The sequence below is a fragment of the Symphalangus syndactylus genome, chromosome 13 (assembly GCF_028878055.3).
Source record: "Symphalangus syndactylus isolate Jambi chromosome 13, NHGRI_mSymSyn1-v2.1_pri, whole genome shotgun sequence".
NCBI lineage: Eukaryota > Metazoa > Chordata > Mammalia > Primates > Hylobatidae > Symphalangus > Symphalangus syndactylus.
This window is the reverse complement of record NC_072435.2, coordinates 20,406,183-20,427,945: the sequence shown is the minus strand read 5'-3', so window position 1 is coordinate 20,427,945 and position 21,763 is coordinate 20,406,183. Positions and strand designations below refer to the sequence as shown.

General features: G+C 46.4%; 1 protein-coding gene across 7 annotated transcripts in view; it reads left to right on the top strand.

Annotated features, from left to right (window-relative positions):
* The first annotated feature begins 1,834 nt into the window (after nucleotides 1-1,834).
* The window catches only part of ZNF274 (zinc finger protein 274), a 30,850-nt gene continuing 10,921 nt past the window's right edge, over nucleotides 1,835-21,763 (top strand). Inside the window, exons 1-4 of one of the 7 annotated variants that reach the window (XM_055239816.2) lie at nucleotides 1,836-2,330; nucleotides 2,809-2,886; nucleotides 4,597-4,723; nucleotides 5,832-5,927. In XM_055239816.2, coding sequence (XP_055095791.2) covers nucleotides 2,854-2,886; nucleotides 4,597-4,723; nucleotides 5,832-5,927 — 256 coding nt within the window. In that variant the 5' untranslated portion in view covers nucleotides 1,836-2,330; nucleotides 2,809-2,853. Of the gene's footprint in view, nucleotides 2,485-2,808; nucleotides 2,887-4,596; nucleotides 4,724-5,831; nucleotides 5,928-20,754; nucleotides 20,772-21,763 lie in introns of those variants that run through there. The other 6 variants (XM_055239817.2, XM_055239820.2, XM_063615284.1 and 3 more) reach the window with 6 other exon arrangements.

The window sequence follows — 21,763 nt, the reverse complement described above, 5'->3', positions numbered from 1 at the left end:
CTGGGCAACATGGTGAAGTTTCTGTCTCTACAAAAAAGTACAAAAGAGGCCGGGCGGGGTGGCTCATTCCTATAATCTCAGCACTTTGGGAGGCTGAGGTGGGCGGACTGCCTGAGGTCAGGAGTTCGAGACCAGGCTGGCTAACATGGTGAAACCTCATCTCTACTAAAAATATAAAAATTAGCCAGGCGTGGTGGCGCACGTCTGTAGTCCAAGCTACTTGGGTAGCTGAGGCAGGAGAATCGTTTGAACCCAGGAAGCAGAGGTTGCAGTGAGCCGAGACTGCGCCACCTCACTCCAACCTGGGCGACAGAGCAAGACTCTGTCTCCAAAAAAAAAAAAAAAAAAAAGCCAGGTGTGGTGGCATGCACCTGTAATCCTAGCTATTTGAGAGGCTAAGGTGGGCAGATCACTTGGGCCCAGGAGGTGGAGGCTGCAGTGAGCTGTGATCACACCAGTGAGCTGTGATTGCACCAATGCATTCCAGCCCGGGTGACAGAGCAAGACCCTGTCTCAAGAAAAAAAAAAAAAGAAAGAAAGAAAGAAAAGAATTTCCAAGGGGGTTTGCTTCCTTGCGATTAAGGGCCTCCATCAAACTTGAAGATGAAGGGCTAGACGTATCCCTATTCAAATCCAGAACAAAACAAGACTATTAGTAAACATGACTACTTAACATAGCTCTGTCATACTGGCTAGGACTATACAATGTTAATTTTTTAAAGTTGAAATATGGAAAAAGAAGATATCAAATTACTTATTAATTGGGGATGGTGTATCTATAATAGACAAGAAAAATCCAAGGAAATATGATTAGACTATAAGATATCTGCACAGTCTCTGAGTAAATACTCCTATGCCAAAATCAACACACTAACAGCAACAACAATTAAACAATGTGTAGCCTGAGGTTGGATCCTCCACAGTGACCAAAAAAACCAACAACCCGTGGAACAAGTTTAGCAGGCAGTGTACACGACCACCAGAGGGAGGCAGAGGGCTGCTGAGACCTGCCAGGAAATATCAAGAAAGAGTACACAGGACCCTGAGCACGGAGAGAGATCATTAGGGCCCTCAGGTCCCAAGAAGACAAGACCATACCAGGACCTGGGACCTAAGGAAGATAAGAAAACACCAGATGTCGGTCCTTGAGGAAGCCAAGAGAATATCTCCTTGTCCTGAACTCCCAAGGAAAATGAGAGCACCCTGGGCCCAAGGATGGGTGGCACACACCAGGTCCTGGACAGCTACAGACTTAGGTTTCCTCTCCCTAGACATGAGCACCTCAGCTTCCAGGAGCAAACTGGACCACAGGCGGACACGAGGCAGAGGGTCCTGCTCCTCCTCCCCAATGCCTGGGGTACACTTAGCCCTGATCATCTCTCCAGAACTAGGGTGGACGTTTGGCCTCATTTCCATCACACTTGCGGTCCACCTAGCCTTCCCTCCTTCCCCTTGCACTCCCCTGACCTTCCTACTCCCTTCCTCTAATCCCCAAAACTCGGGTGGACGTTTGGCCACGTTGCCATCACACTTCCGGTCCTCCGAGTTTCCTTCCCCTCCCTGACCTTGAGTGGACACTTGGCCCTGTCCACCCTCACTTCCAGGCAGGACCCATCTCCCAGAAACATAGGTGCCGTCAGTCCCAACTCCTGCACACTTCCGGCTCTCCCAGTCTTCCCCTTCTTTCTCGCCTTTGAAACTGGTGGAACTTCAGTACCTCTCCCCACTCCCCCCGCGACTTCCGTCTTCCAGTCGCCCCCCCTTCCCCAAAAGTTGCGTGGACTCTAGCCCCGCCTCCTACATTCTCCCCGCCCTCCCTGTCCCCGCCCCTCCACCCAGATGGACGGCCAGTTAGGCCCGCCCCCCGCACTTCCGGCCCTACCCGTCCTTCCTCTTCCCAAGGGACGTCATAATTAATCCCGCCCCCAACACCACCCAACCATCACCCACTCCAGCACTTCCGGCCTGACCCCTGTCCAGCTCCTTTCCTTTCTCCAGGTTCTGCTCTGCCCCAAGAGTGGTCGCCTTTGTGGCAGGGCACGACTCTCTCCCAGCTCAAGTCGCCGTCCACATTAGTGTGGGGCCCTGCGGCCTAGCGTCCCTCACCAGAGGCCTCCCCTTGCCCAGCTGGACCGCCGAGGGACATCGACGAGTACCCTCCTCCTGCTGTCCCCGGCTTCGCCTGCCGCCCCTAACCGGCCAGTCAAGATGGCCGCCGCTGGGTGAGGCGAGCTGGCGCGCCGCGGGGGCGTCTGGGAGTTGTAGTCCGGGACGGCGGGCTGACGCACTTCGCCGCCGGCCGACGGGCGCCATTGTGCGGCTCGCGCCGGGTGAGTGCCGCGCGAAACCTGCGTCCGTCGGGGGCTGCGCTGGGCGGGTCCGGAACCGTTAGTTGGGGGCGAGCGCGGCCTCTGCATTTCCCGCCGAGCTCGGGTACCCTGAGCCGGCCGTGCCTGCAGTCCTCCCGCCGCTCTGTGGGATGGGGTCGGTGACCCGGAACCCCGAGGGGAGACAGTGCTTTCGGGGCGCCGGGGTGGAGAGAACAGATCGCCTCCGGGAGCGTGGGGTCTGGGCCAGGGAGGCGATCCCCTCCGATGCGCGGGACAGAGGAGGCTCGGTGTCCTTTCGGGGAGGGGAAAACTGGTCCTATCCAGTCCTGTGAGAGTCCTATGACTCACTCTGGGCGTTTTCCAGTTTGGGTGGAATTGTCATTTCCCGCTGAGGGAGCCGTTCCTGGGCGGAGGCTGCGGTAGCTCCCCAGCGGACCCCTTACGCCTCTCCCTCCCCTCCCAACTTCGGTTTCCTCAGGACTCTGCCCACTTCCACCAGAGACACATTGAGAAGGAGGAAACTATGGCCTCAAGGCTTCCGACGGCCTGGTCCTGTGTGAGTAGAGGCTTCCTTCGGCTTTTGAGTCCCCTACCGCACCTGGGCGGATGCGGACGGTGGTGAGATACCACCTTCCCTGAAATACCCTCATCCTCCAGAGCACCTCGGGAAGGGGATAGAGATTGGTTGGGCATGAGAGATCCTGCGTGATGGTGGAACTGCAGGTTGCTTGGTTTTCCAAGGGTGTAGTTAGAATAGAGACCAGATTGTAGGGGCTTCTGAAGGCCAGGTTAAGGCTCTTCTTTGTATCCTTTATACTGGGAAGAGTAATTGACAGGTCTTTTGTTTGTTTATTTGTTTTTTGTTTTTTGAGATGGAGTCTCCCTCTATCGCCCAGGCTGGAGTGCAGTGGCGCGATCTTGGCTCACTGCAACCTCCGCCTCCTGGGTTCAAGTGATTCTCCTGCCTCAGCCTCCCCGAGTAGCTGGGACTACAGGCATGTGCCACCATGCCCAGCTAATTTTTTTTTTTTTTTTTTTTTTTTTGTATTTTTTGTGGAGACGGGGGTTTCACCATGTTGGCCAGGCTGGTCTCGAACTCTTGACCTAAGGTGATCCACCCATCTCGGCCTCCCAAAGGTCTATGCAGGGATCAGGCTTATGTTTAGATTTCAGCAGATAAATTGGCATGAAGCAAGAGGTGGCAGCAGCAGAGTTCAATAACAAGTAGAAAAGACAGGTGAGGATGGATCCCTGACAGGTGAAGGAGATAGAAAGAAGTATCAGGGCCCTGGGTAGGGGCTGACGGCTTGGGTGTGATGGTGCAGCTCAGAGAATTCCCTAGGAGGCATACGCGCCACTCTCAAAGTCAGAATTTTCAAATGAATAAGAAATAGGGGGCCGGGCGCGGTGGCTCACACCTGTAATCCCAGCACTTTGGGAGGCTGAGGCGGGTGGATCACGAGGTCAGGAGATTGAGACCATCCTGGCTAACATGGTGAAACCCAGTCTCTACTAAAAATACAAAAAATTAGCCGGGCGTGGTGGCGGGCACCTGTAGTCCCAGCTACTCAGGAGGCTGAGGCAGGAGAATGGCGCGAACCCAGGAGGCGGAGCTTGCACAGTGAGCCGAGATCGCGGCACTGCACTCCAGCCTGGGCGACAGACGGAGACTCCGTCTCAAAAAAAAAAAAAGAAAAAAGAAAAATAGGGCCGGGTGCAGTGGCTCACGTCTGTAATCCCACTTTGGGAGGCCGAGGGAGGCAGATCACAAGGTCAGGAGTTTGAGACCAGCCTGACCAACATGGTGAAACCCCATCTCTACTAAAAATACAAAAATTAGCCGGGCGTGGTGGTGGGCGCCTGTAATCCCAGCTACTCAGGAGGCTGAGGCAGGAGAATCGCTTGAACCTGGGAGGTGGAGGCTGCAGTGAGCCAAGATTGCGCCACTGCACTCCGGCCTAGGAGACAGAGTGAGACTCTCTCTCAAATAAATAAATAAATATATAAATAAATAAAATAAATGGACAGATTTTCATATGCTACGGAGGTCTCATGTGTTGCTCTCCTTATTGTAACCTGAATAGAGTCAAGCTTGGGTTTGCTTGGGGTTTCAGACAAAGACAGGAACTCAGGATGAGACTCCCAAAATGCCCTTGGATCATCTTGTAGACCATTCTGTGCTTTCACTGGCCTGGTCAGCCTCCCCTGTCTTTCTTTTGTCGTGGATGCGGATGGCCCGTGGCTGAACAAGAATCTGGATTTTTAGGAACCAGTGATCTTTGAAGATGTAACACTGGGTTTTACCCCGGAAGAGTGGGGACTGCTGGACCTCAAACAGAAGTCCCTGTACAGGGAAGTGATGCTGGAGAACTACAGGAACCTGGTCTCAGTGGGTAAGGCTGGCCTCCAGGTCAAGAAGGATCTGTGCTTTGTAGCACAAATGTAGCACCTCTGAAGTATGTGTCTGCTTGGGCTCAGACTGCAGGGGCACCAGTAGGAAAAGGGCAGCTTTTCAGTACGACTTCTGAAGCATTGCCTAGTCCATCCCTCCCTGAATACCAGGGAGATGGGTCTGTCAGGGATGTTTTCAGCTGCAGTAGTGGATGCTTACTGTTTTTGTAACAAGAGTTCCGGCCAGGCATGGTGGCTCACTTTAGGAGACTGAAGCAGGAGGATTGCTTGAGACCAGCGTGGGCAACATAGACCGTGTCTCTTTAAAAAAAAAAAAAAAAACTCCACGGAAATTCCAGACAGTGTGATGCCAGTGTCCCAACAGCTTAGGAGTAGCATCAAAGAGCCTGTCCCTGCCAGGCACGGTAGCTCACGCCTATAATCCTGGCACTTTGGGAGGCTGAGGCAGGCAGATCAGTTGAGGTCAGGAGTTCTAGACAAGCCTGACCAACATGATGAAACTCTGTCTTTACTAAAAATACAAAAATTAGCCGAGCACCCCAGCTACCCAGGAGGCTGAGCCAGGAGAACTGCTTGAACCTGGGAGGTGGAGGAGGTTGCAGTGAGCTGAGATCGGATCACAGCACTCCAGCTTGGGCAACTGAGCAAGACTCCATCTCAAAAAAAAAAAAAAGAAAAAAGCCTGTCCCTTCAAACTCTGGTTATTGTGAACCTTTCCATGTTCCCCCAGTCATTGCACAACTGTGCCTCCAAGCACTGCGTCTGTGTTCAAGGCAGAAACGAGAAGGGGTAGCCTCGGCCAACTCTCTTTCACAGCTGTCATGTTTAACCAGAAAGCAAAAGCTTTCCCCGCTGACCGATCGATCTCCCTTTGTGTCTGGCTGACCAGAACTGGGCCCCTTAGCTGCTTGGCAAAGGGGTCTAGGAAAGCCAACAACAGGGATGGATGGAGTTGTGTTCATTGCTCTAGGCCAGAAGTCATGTCGTGCCTTAGCAGGGGAGAAGCTGGAGACGGCTTGTGCTGCAGTGGGATAGCATTTTCTCCTGAACACAGACCCCCACAAGCCCTGTCTCTTTTCCTTTGAGCAGAACATCAGCTTTCCAAACCAGATGTGGTATCTCAGTTAGAGGAGGCAGAAGATTTCTGGCCAGTGGAGAGAGGAATTCCTCAAGACACCATTCCAGGTGAGAACCAGACATGGGAAGCCCCTACAGGGAAGGGGCCAACTGATTAGTCAGGGCCCAATATCTTGGAAAAGCAGTAGACATTGGGATACCCCAGGTGGGATGCTGTGATGAGCAGTTGCAGAACCAAACTCTAAGTTTTTCTCTGGCTCCAGAATCAGCAGTGTCCTGCTTGGTTGAAAGTGAACCTGTTGCTGGTGGCAGGTGATACTTGTGTTGACAGTAGGGGCTCCCTTAGTTTGTTACATGCATTGTCTACTGCCCTCCCCTCATAATCACTGGTAACCCTGGTGTGTATTTCCAGCCAGACTTATATAGGCTTACGTGAAGTATGTGAATATATATATACATTTTGGAGGTGTTATAATACAGACAGGTCAGCTTCTTTTTGTTTTGGAGACAGGGTCTCTGTCACCGAGGCTGGAGTGCGGTGGCATGATCTCAGCTCACTGCACCCTCCGCGTCCTGGACTCAAGCTGTCCTGCTACCTCAGCCTTTCAAGTAGCTGGATCTATAGGCATGTACCACCATGCCCGTTTAATTTTTTTGTTTTGTAGAGACAGTGTTTCACCATGTTGCCCAGGCTGGTCTTGAACTCCTGAGCTCAAGTGATGCATCCACCTCAGCCTCCCAGAGTGCTGGGATTACAGGCATGAGCCACCATGTCTGTCTGGTCTGCTTTATTTTATTTATTTTTTGAGATGGAGTCTCGCTCTGTTGCTCAGGCTGGAGTGCAGTGATCTCAGCTCCCTGCAACCTCCGCCTCCCGGGTTCAAGTGATTTTCTAGCCTCAGCCTCCACAGTAGCTGGGATTACAGGTGAGCACCATGACTCCAGGCTAATTTTTGTATTTTTAGTAAAGGACGGTTTCACCATGTTGGCCATGCTGTTCTTGAACTCCTGACTTCAAGTGATTCACCCACCTTGGCCTCCCAAAGTGCTGGGATTACAGGCATGAGCCATTGTGCCCGACTTCTGCTTTATTCTTAACAGCTTCAGTGTGGTCCACATTTGATTTTTCTTCTTTTAAGGGACATTAAATTTACTGCAGAAAACTTCCTTGCATGCTTTTTTTTTTGCACGAACAAGTTGATTTTTCTGTAGGTTGGATTTCTAAAAATGGAACTACAAGATCAACCAATGTTGGAAACTAAAAATCTGGTAGTGACAAATTGCCATCTCAAATCCTTTAAGGCCAGGCACGGTGGCTCATGCCTGTAATCCCAGCACTTTGGGAGGCTGAGGTGGGAGGATGTTTGAGACTCTGTCTCTATTAAAAAAATAAAATAGGCCGGGCATGGTGGCTCATGGCTATAATCCCAGCACTTTGGGAGGCCAAGGCAGGCAGATCATTTGAAGTCGGGAGTTTGAGACCAGCCTGGCCAAAATGGTGAAACCCTATCTCTACTAAAAATACAAAAATTAGCTGGACATGGTGGGCGCCTGTAATCCCAGCCACTTGGGAGACTGAGGCAGGAGAATCGCTTAAACCCAGGAGATGGAGGTTGCAGTGAGCAGAGATCATGCTACTGCGTGACAGAGCGAGACTCCATCTCAAAAAAAAAAAAATATATATATATATATATGTAAAAAATACATATGTGTGTATATATATATAAATCTTTAAAAATAGTCCAGGCACAGGGGCTCATGCCTGTGATCCCAGCAATTTGGGAGTCCAAGGCAGGAGGATTGCTTGAGGCTAGGAGTTTGAGGTTATGGTAAGCTATGATCATACCACTGCACTCTAACCTGGTTGACAGTGAGACCCTGTCTCAAAAAAAAAATTAAAAATCCTTCAGCATACGTAGAGTTGGCTGAAGTAAATGACAACTTTTTTTTTCTTTATCAACAGCAATTTGTAATGGTCTTTTTAAGGTTTGCAGATCTGATGGGATAAATACAATATGTTCAATTTAGTTCACATTTTCCGCACAACGGACCAAGTTGGACATATTTTATAAATCTGTGGCCTGTTTGTATTTTTTCTTTTGTGAGTTCATGTATTTTCCCATTTTTTTCTTGTTTATTTGTGGGAATTCTCTGTGTTCTGGATGTTAATATTGAAATATCATATCCCAGACTATGTATTGTCTACCTTTATGTAGTCTTTATACAGAAGTTTTATAATTTCTTTTTCTTTTCAAGTATGTCTTTGTTTCTGTTTTAGATTCTGTATCATATATAGGTAGATTATCCAAACACTTCAATATGTTGTGGTATTTGTTATGTACCTCAGACTGCTGTGCTCAAGCAATCCTCCTGACTCAGACTCCCAAAGTGCTGGGATCACAGCACTTAAATTTTTTTCTTTTTAGTTCGGTTTATCTGGAATTGCCTTTTATGTATGGGTGGGGTTCATCCTCTGCTTATTGGAAATACCATATTTGTCATGGACTAAATAGCTGTCTATATACAGGCCTCTATGGACTCTGCCTTGATCTTTTCTGCCTCTGAGTAAATGCCATGTTACCGCACTTTGATATGTAGTAGTTCCCCTTGTTATTTAAAAAAAAGAAAAAGTCTTAGCTGGCTTTAGCCATCTATTTCTCCAGATGAACACTTATTCTGAGCTTGTCAGTGTTCATTGAGAAAATCCTGTTGGGATGTGTATTACATTTAATTAGGTTTTCATTATTACTATTACCTGATCAGGTTAATCCTACCTCATGGTCTTGCATAGTTGTTCCAGATGAACTTGTCATGCTCTTAAATTCTTTGATCTTTTTTGGCTGGGCGGGCATGGTGGCTCACACCTGTTATCCCAGCACTTTGGGAGGCTGAGGTGGGCAGATCATGAGGTCAAGAAATCGAGACTATTCTGGCCAACATGGTGAAACCCTGTCTCTACTAAAAATACAAAAATTAGCTGGGCGTGGTGACTCGCACCTGTAGTCCCAGCTGCTTGGGAGGCTGAGGCAGGAGAATCACTTGAACCTGGGAGGCAGAGGTTGCAGTGAACCCAGATTGCACCACTGCATTCCAGCCTGGGCAACAGAGCGAGACTCCATCTCAAAATATATATATATATATATATATTTTATCTCTCTCTCTCTTTTTTTTTTTTTTTTTTTGAGACAGAGTCTCCCTCTGCCACCCAGGCTGGAGGGCAGTGCGATCTCAGCTCACTGCAACCTCCACCCTCTGGGTTCAAGTGATTCTCGTACCTCAGCCTCCTGAGTAGCTGGGACTACAGGCATGTGCCACCATGCCCGGCCAATTTTTTTATCATCTGTAACAGTCGTGTTACATCATGTGGTTGTATTCATCATGGGTAGTATGTCCAAAATCGTGTGAAGCTCAGAGTTTAAAGAGTTGGTATCGGCCGGGCACGGTGGCTCACACTTGTAATCCCAGCACTTTGGGAGGCCGAGGCGGGTGGATCACGAGGTCAGGAGATCGAGACCACGGTGACACCCCGTCTCTACTAAAAATACAAAAATTAGCCGGGCATGGTGGCGGGCGCCTGTAGTCCCAGCTACTCAGAGAGGCTGAGGCAGGAGAATGGCGTGAACCCAGGAGGCGGAGCTTGCAGTGAGCCGAGATCGCGCCACTGCACTCCAGCCTGGGCGACAGAGCGAGACTCCATCTCAAAAAAAAAAAAAAAAAGAGTTGGTATCTAGTCTCTGACTTAAATGGAAAAGTTTCTAGGTTTTGATGAGCTTGATGCTAGATTCTGCTTTGATTCAAATCAGTTTTATCTGGATTAACAAATAGTCATGTTGTCTTTTCGAATGAATAAAAATCGGTAATATCTCCTATTTCCCTTCTAGAGCATACTAAAGTGGTCACACAATTCTCCTTTGAGCAGTTAACATAGGAGTATAATAGATACAGAAGTTTTGTAATGTGCTGCTGGAGTCTTGAATTTTTAAAGGGTTTTTGTGTCAGTATTCATAAATTATGTTGGGGAGGTGGTTTTCTTTGTGTGTTTGCTTGGTCAGCTTTTCTATCAGTGTGCTGAATGCAGGGCACACTGGATGCTTTCCCTTCTCTTTGTTTTCTGTGCTGTGATGCAAGTGGCATCAGAACTACCCATTCTGGCAGTATTGAGCTGTGACATCTGCACCTAACCGCCATCCTTGGTGAGGACCTGTTTGCCACAGAATAGAGGGCTAGAGTCTTTCTCTGTGACTCTCCCCAACCCCCAGCCTTTCTGGGGGCCCTGTTTCTGATTTCTTCGTATTTCAGCTTCCTGGCTCAGCATTAATATTTTGTTTTTTGTTTCCACATTTAAAGTTTTTCCTTCCATTCCCTTCACTGAAAATCTTTGTTAGCAAAAGAGGTCACTAAACTATTTCACCTGCAGAGTCTCCAGCAATGTAAGTACTTTGTATCTGCCTGCAGTGGTTTCTGTGCCCCTTGGTTTTTGAGACGGAGTCTCACTCTATCGCCAGGCTGGAGTGCAGTGGCGCCATCTTGGCTCACTGCAACCTCCGCCTCCCAGGTTCAAGTGATTCTCCTGCCTCAGCCTCCAGAGTAGCTGGGACTACAGGTGCGCACCACCACGCCCAGCTAAATTTTTGTATTTTTAGTAGAGACTGGGTTTCACCATGTTGGCCAGGATGGTCTTGATCTTTTGACCTTGTGATCTGCCTGCCTCGGCCTCTCAAAGTGCTGGTATTACAGGCATGAGCCACTGCGCCCGGCCCAGCCTCCTGATTTTCCTTTTGGTCTTTATGTCTCTGGATTACTCAGGCTGTGACAAGTCTGCGTTTCATCTTTCTTGGAGCTGAGGACCCATGTCCTGAATGGGCAAACCTCCAAGCCATACACTTCTGGATGATCTGGTAGTATCCTAAATCTGGCTGGTGTGTGGGGCACTGTGGGTGCCACACATCTTGGGAGAGCTGACTCCACAGGTGACAGATTCAGGGTAGTGTCCCAGAGTCAGAGGCCACATGAGGGGAGGCTCATCAGGAGGTACTATTGGAGCCTAGGCCTGAGGTGATGGGTGTCCAACTCATCTCTGCTCTGTCACAGAAAGAGTCCTTAACTAGATGCTGTCCTTCGTCTTCTCCTCCTCCCACCTCACAGATACTTATGGAGGGCCTTTTCTGTCCCATGCAATATACTTACTAAAAACTTAGGTGATAAACCAAAGTGCTTACATAATCCCTACCATCTTAGACTTCATAGTCTAAACAATGATGGCCTTTTACAAACATGTTACACAGATACAGTGATAAATGTACTGAGAAGGAAAAGAGCCTGATATAAAGAAGGGGAACACTGGGGGAATTACTTTAGAAGACCTAGTCAGGGGACACTACAGGGGTGAGATTTAAGCTAATTCCTGAAGGGAAGTAAGTCCGTGGACAGACAGGATTGGTGGTGAAGACAGCTTCTAGGCATGGAGGCACCATTTGAGGTGACTGTCAGATGGGAAAGAACTTAGCATTTCGAGGGGCACTTCAAGCCTAGTGGACTAGGAGCAGGTAAAATGAAGGGATGTAACATTGCTTTTCACAGCTCACTCTGGGTGGCTTGTGAAGAAAGAATTGTGGTATGTCACAGATTGGAGGCAGGCAGGGCCTGCAGTTATACCTGGTAATACCTGCTAACATGTAGTAATAAGTGGCATGAGAGTAACAGCACATTTGGGGAGAATCAGGTGTGTGTGATTCATAGGTGGACTCAGTGGGACTAGGTGAGTAATTGAGAGGGATGAAAGAACAAGCCACCAACAATTTCTCGTAGGTGACTGTGTCTAACATATTTCGTACGTAAAGTCGGACCTCCTGCACATAACAAAATCCACAGATGCTCAAGTCCCCAATATAAAATGGTGTAGTGTTTGCATATGACCTACTCATATCCTCCCACATAGTTGAAGTCATCTCTAGATTACTTATAATACCGAATATGATGTAAATGCTGTGTAAGTAGTTGTTATATTGTTTAGGGAATGGTGACGAGGAAAAAAAGTTTGCACATGTTCAGTACATTTGCAACCATCCTTTATATATTTTTTTGAGTTGAGGTCTCACTCTATGTATCACCCAGGCTGATGTGTAGTGGCATGATCATGGCTCACTGCAGCCTTGAACTCCTGGGCTCAAGTGATCCTCCTGCCTCAGCTTCCCGAGTAGCTTGGACTATATGTGTGTGCCATTACGCCTGGCTAATTTTTATATTTTTGTGTCACCATGTTGCCCAGGCTGGAATCAAGCTCCTTGCCTCAAGCAATCCTCCCCACGTCAGTTTCCCAAAGTGCTGAGATTACCATCTTTAGCCACCATGTTTAGCGCATCATTCATTTTTTTTTTCCCTCAAATATTTTCAATCCAGAGTTTGTTGAATCCACAGATGTGGAACCCACAGAATATACAGGTCCAACTGTACATTCTTTTTGTCAATATCTTTTTTTCTTTCTTTTTTTTTTTTTTTTTTTTTCGAGAGTCTCTCTCTGTCCCCCAGGCTTCTGTAGTGCAGTGGTGCAATCTCAGCTCATTGCAACCTCTGCCTCCTGGGTTCAAGTGATTCTCCTACCTCAGCCTCCTGAGTAGCTGGGACTACAGGACTGTGCCTGTATGTGTCCATCGCTTCTTTTAAAAATATGATAAAGGAACCAGGTGTGATGGCTTATCACTGGAATGCCAGCACTTAGGGAGGCTAAGGTGGGAGGATCACTTGAACTAAGGAGTTCAAGACCACCTGACAAACACAGCAAAACGTCATCTCTACTAAAAATAAACATAATAAGCCAGATGTGGTGCTGCATCCCTGTAGTCCCAGCTACTTGGGAGGCTGAAGCAGGAGGATTGCTTGAGCTTGGGAGTTTGAGGCTGCATTGAGCTGTGATTGTACCACTGCACTTCAGCCTGGGCAACACAGCAAGAAACCGTCTCAAAAAAAAAAAAAAAAAAAAAAAAATATATATATATATATATATATATATATATAAATCACATATGAGATAAAAGGGCCAGGTGTGGTGGCTCACGCCTGTAATCCCAACACTTTGGGACGCCAAAGCAGGAGGATTGCTTAAGGCCAGAAGTTTGAGATCAGCCTGGGAAACATGGTGAATACAAGTCTGTGCAAAACAATAACAAAAATTAGCTGGGTGTGGAGGCAGGAGGATCACTTCAGCCTGGGAGGTTGAGATTGCAGTAAGCTGTGATAGCACCACTGCACTCCAGCCTTTGTTTCAAAAATGTGTGTGTGTGTGTGTGTGCATGTATGATAAGGGAGAAAAATTATTTCTGAGTTTTTGGCATTAGCCAAGGATGTGGGGATGTCTGGTAAAGACCTAGACTTTGCTGAGGGGAGGAAATAAGGGGTTTGTGTTTTCTGTGTTTTTTGTGTTTTGTTTTTCACCTTTGTTTTTTGTTTTGAGGCAGGCTCTCACTTTGTCACCCAGGCTAAAGTGCAGTGGCCCCATCTCACGTCACTGCAATCTCCACCTCCCAGGTTCAAGCAATTCTCCTGCCTCAGCCTTCTGTGTAGCTGGGACTACAGGCACCTGCCACCACACCTAGCTGATATTTTGGATTTTTTAGTAGAGACAGGATTTCACCATGTTGGCCAGGCTGGTCTCAAATCCCTGACCTCAAGTGATCCTCCCACCTGGGCCTCCCAAAGTGCTGGGATTACAGGTGTGAGCCACCACACCTGGCCTGTTTTTTACTTTTTATGTTGAAATGATTTTTAATCTTTTTTTCGGCCAGGCGCGGTGGCTCATGTCTATAATGCCAGCACTTTGGGAGGCCGAGGCGGGTGGATCACCTGAGAAGTTCGAGGCCATCCTGGCTAACATGGTGAAACCCCGTCTCTACTAAAAATACAAAAAATAGCTGGGCACGGTGGCGAGCGCCAGTAGTCCCAGCTACTCAGGAGGCTGAAGCAGGAGAATGGCATGAAGCCGGAGAATGGCATGAAGCCGGGAGGCAGAGCTTACAGTGAGCCAAGATAGCACCACTGCACTCCAGCCTGGTGACAGAGTGAGATTGCATCTCAAAAAATAATAATAATAATAATAATTAATAAATATACAAAAATTAACTGGACGTGGTGGTGTGCGCCTGCAGTCCCAGCTACTCGGGAGGCTGAGGCAGGAGAATCGATTGAACCCAGGAGGCGGAGGTTAGAGTGAGCCAAGATGGCGCCACTGCACTCCAGCCTGGCAACAGAGTGAGACTCCGTCTCAAAAAAAAATGTGTATATATATATATACACGTGTGTGTATATATACTAATATGTATATACATATACATACATGTATATGTATATATACTATGTGTATATGTATATATACTAATATGTATATATGTATGTATATATACTAATATGTGTATATATTAGTGTGTATATATATACACACTAACATATATACATATATATACACACTAATATATATACATATACATATGTATATACATATGTATATGTATGTATATGTGTATATATACTAATATGTATATATGTGTGTATATGTATATATATACTAATATGTATATGTGTGTGTATATGTATATATATACTAATATGTATATATATTAGTGTGTATGTATATATACACACACTAATAGTATGGATAACTCAATAGCTTTCACATTGATTGAAGTTTTTGAACTGTCCCATATCTTAACTGATTCTTGTAATGACAGATGAATGAGAAGGCACCATAGAGACACTCAAAGGTTTGCAAAGCCAGTCGAATACACCTATTTAGACCTAAGAAGGAGATGCCACACAGCACATAAAAACATCCGTGTGGAAGTCATAGGTGTTTAGAATGGAATGCTTTACTGTGAGTGTGAGATGAGAGAACTGTCTTCTAAAGTGGTCAGTTTGTCCCAACAGTGGCATAGCTGTGCCTCTTATTAATGCACAGAACTGGTATTGAGTTTAGACTTGGGCCATTTTGACAACTCACTCTGTGTGCTTCTCCAGCTTCCCATGATAGCAAGAATGGCAGTCAAGTCAGCAGTCCCCAACCTTTTTGGCACTAGGGACCGGTTTTGTGGAAGACAGTTTTTCCATGGACCTTGGGGTGGGGAGGGATGGTTTTGAGATGAAACTGTTCCACCCCAGATCATGAGGCATTAGATTCTCATAAGGAGCATGCAGCCTAGATCCCTCACATGCACAGTTTACAATAGGGTTCATGCTCCTGTGAGAGTCCAGTGCCACTGCTGATCTGACAGGAGGCGGAGCTCAGGTGGTAATGCTCATTTGCCCGCCGCTCACCTCCTCCTGTGCAGCCTGGTACCAGTTCATGGCCTGGCAGTTGGGGACCCCTGGTTTAAGTAGAAGGGAAACAAATGCTAGGACAAATGGCATTCATCCTCAGGAAAGCACTGAATGAGGAATGATGCTGTGACGATAAGCAATGTAGGGAAAATAGGTGGCACTCGAATCTTCACCTCTCACTAATGTCCCTTTAAGAACCATTGCCATATATGTGGCTCTTGGGTGGAATACTTGAGATGTAAACTATTACAGATTTAGTCATTAGGAAAGGAATACAGGGAAGAGACTATTATGAAGGTCATGATTTAGGAAACACTGCAGGGCACTTTACATTTTTTACTTGTCAAGAAGTTAAGTAGAGGCCAGGCACAGCAGCTCATGCCTGTAATCCCAGCACTTTGAGAGGCCAAGGTGGGCAGATCATTTGAGCTCAGGGGTTTGAGACCAACCTGGGCAACATGACGAAACCCTATTGCTACATAAAATACAAAAATTAGCCAGGCATGGTGGCGTGTGTCTATAGTTCCAGCTACGTGGGAGGCTGAGGTGGGAGGTTGGCTTGAGCCTGGAAGGTGGAGGTTGCAGTGAGCTGGGATCCTGCCACTGCAGAAAAGAAAACAAAGTTAAGTAGGAAATGAGTCCTACAAATAAGAACTTAGCAGCTTTTTTGAAACATAGACCAAACATGAGTCTGAAAAATAAGTTTGATGAGGTGAGTGTTTTATTGGGAGGAAGAAAGCCAAATTCTTCTTGAGATTCCATCCTTTGTATAGCTTGAGCGGGTCACATAGGCTATGGAGTGATCAACAGCATACCATTCTTTTATCCAAGAATAAGATGGAGTAAATGTGTTTAGTTTGAAAAAATTCACTTTCAGCCTGTCTTTGCCTTCTTTAATGTCTTTGCTCTCTTTAATGTCTTTGCCATCTTTCATGAGATTAACCAGCAAACACCCCAAATGAAGTAAGTCCTTTTCATGAACTTTTCACCATCTGAGAACTCACACAGGGAAGAAACCTCAGAAATATGATCACGTGAGGAAAGACTTCTGGCCTAACTCAGTCTTATCTTGAGAGAATTCATACTGGAAAAGTTCTTACATTGAGTATTACATCTAAGAGCTTCTGAAACCATGAGAATATAATTGCTGTGGGAAAGGTTTCATGCATAGCTCCCTTATTCAGCATCACAGAAGTTGTACTAGAGGTTACCTAAGAACATAGGGCTGGGAAGGCTTCGGGTGTCCCAGAACTCACTGGCAAGGATCCCTCTCTGAACACAGCATTTTGGGAACCCCTTCAGTAGGAGTCCTCATTGTTTTCAGCATCAGAGGACTCATATGGGCAAACATCCTGTGAATGTAATCTGTGCAGACAAATGACCAGCCTTAACTCTCACCTTATGTGACAGAACGAAAAAAATGTACGCTGGAAAGAACCCCATTGAATAATAAAAATGAAGTGTCTCATCCTATTTTTATATCATGTGGTAGAGAAGGCAAACCCTACATAAAACACTGATAAGTATATAAATGTAGTTAATCTTGTCTCTTCTAATTTGCTTATTATCTGACCTGAACATCTAGAAGAAATATTTAAAATATGGATGACAGCAGCTGTTCTTTGACTTCTGTATGTCCCCATTTGCTAACACAATGACTGAATTACTAGGAACTCAGTACATACTGTTGTGAACAGATGTCTGAAGAAGTTGCAGGAGACAAGAGTATGTCTTCAAAGAGAAGACTGAATACAAGGCCAGACTTTGAAACAAAAGGGTAGGTAAGAGAGGGTAAAGGAAAATCTTGAGAGAGTGCTACAAAGAACTCTGCGGGGCCCACATTCTTGGCAACTAGGTTGAGTCTGGAATGTTGGGTGGCTGTCAAACATGTTTTGGCTGGAATTCAGTGAAGCAGAGTCATCTCATGCTTTGTGATCTTTTATTGAAGAACACTTTACGTTCTCTGCCACCTCCCACATATCTGATCTCTAGACCTGTGTAAATCCTGTTATCTGGGGATCACTCTGCCTGTGTTCTAGGGCTTGTACTCAGGGATAACTTCAAAGCCTGAAATGGCTTAACTAGTAATTAAGAAGGAAAACAGATGAACTAAGTGTTTGAAGCACACATTTTTGGGGGAGAAAGAAAAATACCATCAACAGTCCTATAGAAAGAGGAACAATGGCTTTAAGAAAAAACAGAAGAAGAAATGAGTCAGAAATAGAGAAGAAAAAAATATCCCAAGAGCTCATTTTCTGGGTAGACAAAATGTCAAAATGACTTTGAGTAAGTAAAGAATAAATAACCAACCAGTAAACCTATACAGGGGAAAAGAACCTGTACAGATATTTTACATGTAGTTTTTAGTTATAGTACGTTGCACAGCTGTTACAAAGAATGAGCAACCTCTTTATGTATTGATCCGAAACTGCATGTGTGTACTTAAAGTATATGACATTTTAATGTATAAATATACATAAACTATTTCTTAAAATTCAAGTGTGCTGGCTTTGGCTTCACATATACTAAAATTGGAACAGTACAGAGAAGATGAGGATAAAAATTTAAAAATAACAAAATACATAGTCAAGTGCGAACACACAAACATGGTTGTGTGTCAGCTGATCCTCAGTGGAAAGACATGGAGACTTCTTTGGAATTTCATATTAACTTTTGGAGGTGCTGCCCATGACAGTGATATATGGAAATGGCAGCTCCTTCCTGTCGTGTCACTGCTTCCTGGTCTAGTTCCTGACACAGTGTGGGTGCTCAGTCATTATTTGCTGAGTGTAGGAATGAACAAACAAAACATGGAAAGATTTTTGGAAAAGTGTAGAGTTGCCAAAATTAGTCCTAGGAGAAATATTAAAATTAACTTTGACTTTTTTTTTTTTTTTTAGAACAAATTGACCACTTGCATCTGAGTACTGCACTGAGCAGTGGAGATTTTTTAACTTCCCATTAAAGACAGGGATGGGTGCAGTGTCTCACACCTATAATCTCAGCACCTTGGGAGGCTGAAGTGGGAGAATTGCTGGAGCCAGGAATTAGAGACCACCCTGGGCAGCATAGCAATTCCTGGTCTCTACAAAAAATTTAAACATTAGCCATACATGCTGTGGTGTGCACCTCTGAAATACTATTAAAATGATACTATTTGGGTAGGCACGGTGGCTCAGGCCTGTAATCCCAGCACTTTGGGAGGCCGAGGCAGGTGGATCACCTGAGGTCAGGAGTTTGAGACCAGCCTGGCAAACATGTCGAAACCCTGTCTCTACTAAAACTACAAAAAATAGCCAGGTGTGGTGGTGGGCACCTGTAATCCCAGCTACTTGGGAGGTTGAGGCAGGAGAATTGCTTGAACCCGGGAGGCGGAGGTTGCAGTGAGCCGAGATTGTGCCATTACACTTCAGCCTGGGCGACAGAGCAAGACTGTGTCTAAAAAAAAAAAGATTCAGCAAAATGACATTACAAAATAAATTCATAGTAATAGCTTGGCTTGGCCAGGTATGGTGGCTCACACCTGTACTGGGGTGGCTCAATCCCGATACTTTGGGAGGCCAAGGTGAATGGATCACTTGAGGCCAGGAGTTCAAGACCAGCCTGGCCAACATGGTGAAACTCTGTCTCTACTAAAAATACAAAAAATTAGCCGGGCGTGGTGGCGTGCACCTGTAATTTGGGAGGCTGAGGCATGAGAATTGCTTGTACCCGGGAGCTGGACGTTGCCATGAGCAGAGATCGCACTACTGCACTCCAGCCTGGGCTATGGAGCGAGATTCCATCTCAAAAAGAAAGAAAAAGCTTTGGTTTACACCAGGAATATCAAATTTGACATGGATATACAAAATATATTAATACCTTTAAGAAGTTATACCAAAGAATAAATTATTAAAGAATGAGCAGGACCTATTTGAAGAAAGTTGTAAGTGCTGGAGTGTGGAAGACTTGATAAATAGAAGTATTAACTTATTTTGAGGGCTTAAAAAGGCTAGAAGTACTGATGTCCTTTTCCTGAGTCCTGAAGTCATTCTAGCCATCAACCTCTGGAGAAATGCTGCTTGGGCCTTTTTACCATGGGACCAGAAATACAAGTCCCTGACATGGGCTTGGCTGAAAAGAAGCAAGTGGGGTGCAAACTATGTGTGCTTTCATGTTACAAAGAAGCTGTGTTGAATCAACAAATATTACTTGAGCACTTGCCAGGATTCCAGGTACTGTTCCAGGGTTGGATCACAGCGATGAGCGGGGCAGGTCTTACACCTGCTTTCATTGGGCCTACATCCATTCCATGGCTGACTGAATCAACAAAAATGAACTTGCCCATTCGGTACTTCAATTGCACTGGGCACCTTACAGCTGCTCATTGGCCCTGCAGCTAATGCTACTATGTTGGACAGTACAGATCTAGAACATCTCATTTATAGAAAGTTCCACTGGACAGCACTGCCCTAGGTAGGGTGACAGACATGATAGATTAATGAATCAGATATTTGGGATGGTAATCAGTGTTGGAAAGAGAAGGAAACAATGGTATATGTTGGTGGGGGACAAGCGAAGTATGGGTGGGCAGCAGTAGTTCAGAACTAAGTAGGAAGATGGTTCTGAGGAGGTGACATTTGAGCTCAGAGCTGAATGGGAAAGGCGAACCAGGTGAAGATTTTGGGAAAAAGACTATACCAGGCAGGAGGGTGGTGCACATGTGGATCTCTGGATGAAAGGCCATATTCTAGGAAAAGTAAGATGGTGGCTATGGGAGACCCCTTTAGTGTCAAAGGCATTAAATAACGGTTTGGAACCCTACTCCTTTGTTGCCCACTATGTTAGGCCGTTCTTAAATTGCTGTAAATACCTGAGACTGGGTTATTTATGAAGATAAGAGATTTAACTTGCTCACAGTTCTGCAGGCTGTGCAAGGGTGGCACTGGCATCTGGTTGGCTTCTGGGGAGGCCTCAGGGAGCTTTTTACTCATGGTGGAAGGCAGGGAGCAGGCACATCATTGCAAAAGCAGGAACCAGAGAGAGGAAGAAGGTGCCACACAGTGTTTTTTTTTTTTGAGACAGGGTCTCACTCACATCTAGGCGGTAGTACAGTGGTGCGATCATGACCCACTGCAGCCTCGACTTCCTGGGCTCAAGCGATTCTCCCACCTCAGCCTCCTGAGTAGCCAGGACTACAGGCGCATGCCGCTACGCCTGGCTAATTATTATTATTATTATTATTATTATTTTGTACAGATGGGGTTTTGCCATGTTGCCCAGGCTGGTCTAGAACTCCTGGGCTCAAGCAATCCACCTACCTCAGCCTCCCAAGGTGCTGGGATTACAGGCGTGAGCCACTCTGCCCGGCTACACTTTTTTAAACAACCAGATCTCGTGTGAATTAACTTATCACCAGGAGGATGGTGCTAAGCCATTCTTGAAGGTTCACCAGGCCCCACCTCCAACACGGCATCACTTTTCAACCTGAGATTTGGTAGGGACACAGAACCAAACCATATCATCCACTCTGCAACCCTGGGCAGGGTTCCTAGCCTATCCCAGCATGAATTTCTTTTTTTTTTTTTCTTTCTGAGGTGGAGTCTTGCACTCTCGCCCAGGCTGGAAGTGGCATGATCTTGGCTCACCGCAACCTCAGCCCCCTAGGTTCAAGCGATTCTCTTGCCTCAGCCTCCCGAGTAGCTAGGACTACAAGTGCACACCACCACGCCTGGCTAATTTTTGTATTTTTAGTAGAGACAGGGTTTCACCATATTGGCCAGGCTGGTCTCAAACTCCTGACCTTGTGATCTGCCCGCCTCGGCCTCCCAAAGTGCTAGGATTACAGGCGTGAGCCACCGCACCAGGAATGTTTCTTTTGTGTATGGGTTGTACATTTGCTTCCTGGGACTGTGGGCAGCCTTCGTGAAATGATGGTACTGTCATTGATTCAAAAACTGAGTGATGTAAAGATGATCAGCAGCCTTTGGCAGATCCTCTACTTTGGGATGTGAGATCCGCAAGTCCCAGTTGGCAGCCTCAGTGGTACACTGGAGGAGACAGATGCATGAGGTAATCCAACAGGGAGCTTAGGGGCACTGAGGGAATGATGAGAGAGAACAGGAAAGCTGAGAGCTTTCTGGACAAGGAGGAAAAGTGATGGGGTACTGTGCCCAGGGATTAGGGGAGCTGAGGGTAAGTACTCTTCTGACTTTTCCCCCACAACAAGCTGCTAAAAAGATCATTGCTTTTCGTTATATTTTGGACTGGTATACCTGGCTAATCAGCATTCAATGGGAAACAGCACTGGGAGGAAGACAGCTGCCTAAGGCCTGTCTGTCACCCTGGAAGGGAAGCAGCAGAGAGGTAGAAATATCCTGAGAGAAGAAAATAGTGTCAAGAGGGAGAAACCAGCAGCTCCCATCAGCCCTTACCACATGCTATGCCTGGACTTTGGTATCTAATCACTTTGGGAGAAGAAACTCAGGCTCAAGAAGTTAATCTCTCTTGATTAAACCCCTTGCTGTGAGCCTCAGTGAATTTGTTTCACAACCCATTAGATAGACAGTTGTAGGTGAGGTGACTGCATTGCTACGGGCTCGTTCAGTTACTGGGCTGAAAGCCATTTGGGGCTCCAGCTGGTAGGCATGATGCAGCTC